The sequence below is a fragment of the Morone saxatilis genome, unplaced genomic scaffold (assembly GCF_004916995.1).
Source record: "Morone saxatilis isolate NCDOM2014 unplaced genomic scaffold, NCSU_SB_2.0 Contig24, whole genome shotgun sequence".
Taxonomy (NCBI): Eukaryota; Metazoa; Chordata; class Actinopteri; family Moronidae; genus Morone; species Morone saxatilis.
Window position 1 is genome coordinate 15,386,106 of NW_023339807.1, and position 3,619 is coordinate 15,389,724.

General features: G+C 42.2%; 1 protein-coding gene across 1 annotated transcript in view; it reads left to right on the forward strand.

Moving 5' to 3' along the window:
- The first annotated feature begins 967 nt into the window (after positions 1 to 967).
- Positions 968 to 3,619, forward strand: part of efna1b (ephrin-A1b) — an 11,162-nt gene continuing 8,510 nt past the window's right edge. Inside the window, exon 1 of the mRNA XM_035672790.1 lies at positions 968 to 1,271. Coding sequence (XP_035528683.1) covers positions 1,174 to 1,271 — 98 coding nt within the window. The 5' untranslated portion in view covers positions 968 to 1,173. The remainder of the gene's footprint in view (positions 1,272 to 3,619) is intronic.

The following is a 3,619-nucleotide window of genomic DNA, read 5'->3' on the forward strand; positions in this document are numbered from 1 at the left end:
AAGCGGAGACCACAAGATTAGACTGATAAGGCAGTAATAATTCTTTATTATCTGACAGAGCATAATCAGCACACCAACGTGTCTAGACAACAACAGCCTGCAAGAACATACACACCTCTTCTATACAGGGGTCTCAGATGATTGAAACACAACCAGTGGGGCAACCAGAGCCAACATCTCCTCAGTAAACTAAGTCTTGGCAGCATTAGTGCAGCAACATACTTACAGCTCAGTTTCCACAACAGCAAACAGTGTAAACAATGCAATTTAGCACAATACATAATGTACAAGTTGACAAAGAGCATTAGAATGCATAATAACAACCCAACAACTCAACACAATGCAAAGAGTTGCAACATACAGTACGTCACAAAGCAATGCAACACAGACCAACAGCAACATATTACAGTGTTACAACACAACAACAACATAAAAAAAACAACAACAACAGATACAAATATAACACAATGGATGTAGGAGTTCACCTAAATTATTTATTTAAATGACCAATCTTCCCTTTAAATAATAATACTGAATACTTCTATTGCCACTGCTATTTTTATATTTAGATTATTTTATGTTATTAAGGTATGGTAGATATTAGCTTATATTCTGTTCATGTATTTCATTTATGTTGAGCTGACTTCACTAGATTCTAGTTAAGTCCCTCTTGAATCTTAAAATAACCAATTGCCCTGTCTAGAGTGAATGTTTGAGTGTTTCAGCCGTGTTTTTGTTTTTTTGTTGTTCATAATTTTATTATCTTATCACCTTAATTCAAATATGACTTATATGTGTTTATTATACCTCTAAGGTGATATAGTAGTCCTAGTAAAGTTGTTTTTGTGTTCGGTGTAGTGGGAGCAGCTGGAGGGAGCGTCTCCAGTGACTGTGCGGGTCGTTCTTTGCTCCCATTGGTTGGCGGTGCAGCGAGGGGTGGGGCCACTCCCAGACAAAACAGACAAGTTGCGCCTCGGAGAACCAGTCAGGAGTTGGAACAGTGTTTGGTGAACTGCATCACTTTAAACTGCCTTCAGTAGTACACTAGACGCGTAAAAGCCACGACTGGTTTCCGTGCGCGTATTTACGCACTGAAATCTTCAACAACAGAAGCATCTTTTAATTATCGTTGACTAACTGAACTTGGTCAGCTTCCTGTGGAGAAGAAGAGCTATGGATTTTGTGCATCTGGTTTGTTTGGCGCTGAGCATCGGTGCTTGGTTCGCCTCTGCGGAGAGACACAGCGTCTACTGGAACAGTTCAAACCCACAGTAAGTGCTGATCTGTATATTGTGTGTATAAGTGTGTGTGTGTATTTTTGCCTGCAGTGCGGGAAGTTGTCTGATGTGTGAGTATGTGTGAAGGGTCAAATCACCCACTGCTTTATCCATGTGACTGTATGTCCTGATGTCTCCAGAGGCGAGTGGATGTGATTTCCTACTTTGTTAAAATCTCACACTCTCTCTGTCACTAAGGCCCACGAGGCTGCCTGCGCTCTTTAAGCCGGCTACAACTAAGCCTGTTGTTTTCATTCATGTGACAGTTAAAGGCTCATGTGACGTTTAATGTCGGGCATGTGTAGTCCACCTTTTTAAACCCACCTAACAGGATAGTGATCAGGTTGTTAGACTACACGGCTCGCAGCGGGGTTGTAGAGAATCAGGAGATTGCGAGCGGGTGCCCAGACAGATGGACAGATTCCCCACTATATTTAACCGCAACACACAGACACAGACATACTCTAATAGTAGAAAATAGACTGACAAGTATGAACTTGGCCAGTGAAGCTGTCTGTAGGGTCTGCACCTGTGTGTCATGGAAAGTCTATAAATGAGAATGAATCAGTGGGTTAATTTAATGAGTTTTATACAGATACCATATCTCTGTGTGTGTGTGTGTGTGTCACAAAGAGAGGCGCATATTGCTGATTATTTTGTTTTGAGGTCAGAAATGTAATGCTACCCGGCCACTCAGTTGAATCGATGGAGCTTGACAGACGCGCAATATCGCAGCGCGATTTATTGAGCTTTTAGCGTGGAGCGAGTGATCCCGACGCATGAAAGACAGTATTATTTTATAAACGAGCTGAAACAGAAGGACCGGTCCCCCCGCTTCTCTGCTGCCGAGATGGGTCGATTAAAATCCCCAACAAGGGCAAAAGCCATTATGGCCTTTTAGTCTTGTCTTGATTACATTATTGGCTCTCTAATTGCCCTTTAAGAATGACAATAGATGCAGGGGCTAAAAAAGAGCACTGCAACAATGAAAACAATTGTCCTGATAATTGGATAAGGTGTCTAATGGAAAGTCCTGTCCTCATGAGCAGTGCTTGTGTCATGGGTTAGTCCATGTGTGACTCAACACCTGGGTTTGACCCACCTGAGTTTTACACCTGAGTCACCACAGACAAGAGGTGAGGAACTCTGGTTCAGGTTCAGACAGAAAAGAAACTATCCAGAGGGAAATGTGAAGCCAGAGTGTTTTTTTGGTGTGGGTAAAGCAGGAAACTGGAGCTCCAAATTCTAGTTCAAATAAGATAGGCTGGTAGAGACAAAAATGAAGGAAAAGAGAGTGAGAGAGAAAGAGAGAGAGGATGGGGGTGGTCTAATAGTCAGATTTTATGTCTGCTGTCTCTAATCCAGCCCTGGACTATTTTCTGCTGTCAAATGGGAGTTGTATAACCAGAAGAAAAACCATAATATAACACTAATCCCTTTTCGCTACATGGCTAAACATAGACCCCCACAGACAGACATAAACTTCACTTTACACAACAACACATCACAAAAATGTGGCTATTCTGCTTGTTTTATATCTGTAAAACTTCCGGTTTCTCTCACACACACACACTCACACACTCAAGAGGTACAAGCAAAGTTACACAGCTACAGAAATTTGTATCAGGAGGATAATGGCAGCTAAAAGCCAAAATGAAACCATAATCTGCTGACCTCTACATGCCACTTGAATAATATTCTTTGCCACATTTTACACTCTGATCTCCATTACTCCTCTATAATCCCTCACCCCCTCTATAAATGCCTCTCTGTCTCACTTGTTTGTCTCATCCTCTCTTTTCCATCATCTCTTTTGCGTCTTCTGGTTTTCCAGCGTTGACTAAAAGCCCACCTGCCCCCCGAACCGTCCCTGGTGATCAATCAGTCACCTGTTTTGGGGATTACATTGATCCATCAGCGGGCTTTGACAGCAGCGGGCCGTGTATAATTGATGCTAATTGATTTTTGGTCTGATTGTGAGCAGCAGTGATTTGTCTTATAGGTGGACGACAGTGACCAGATGGCAGCAGTCTGCCCATTCATGTTGGGGAGTAGATAAATGTGAAGCAGCTTAAGAGAGTGTGTGTGTTTTGTGTGTGTTTTTTCTCTAAACACAATGTATGTGTATGTGTTTGATTTTCACCAACTTCTCAGTGTGACTTAATGATTAGAGCTTTATCCCACACATCAAGTCCTTGTAGGGATTTGAGTGTTTGTGTGTGTTTGTACAGTTTTCCTCCATGACAGGTGGAGAGGCATGTTTTTCCCCGTCTGGTCCAGTCTTGTTTTCACAGTTCATGTCTCTGCCTGTGTCAGTTATATGAGCCTGTGTGTGTGTGTGT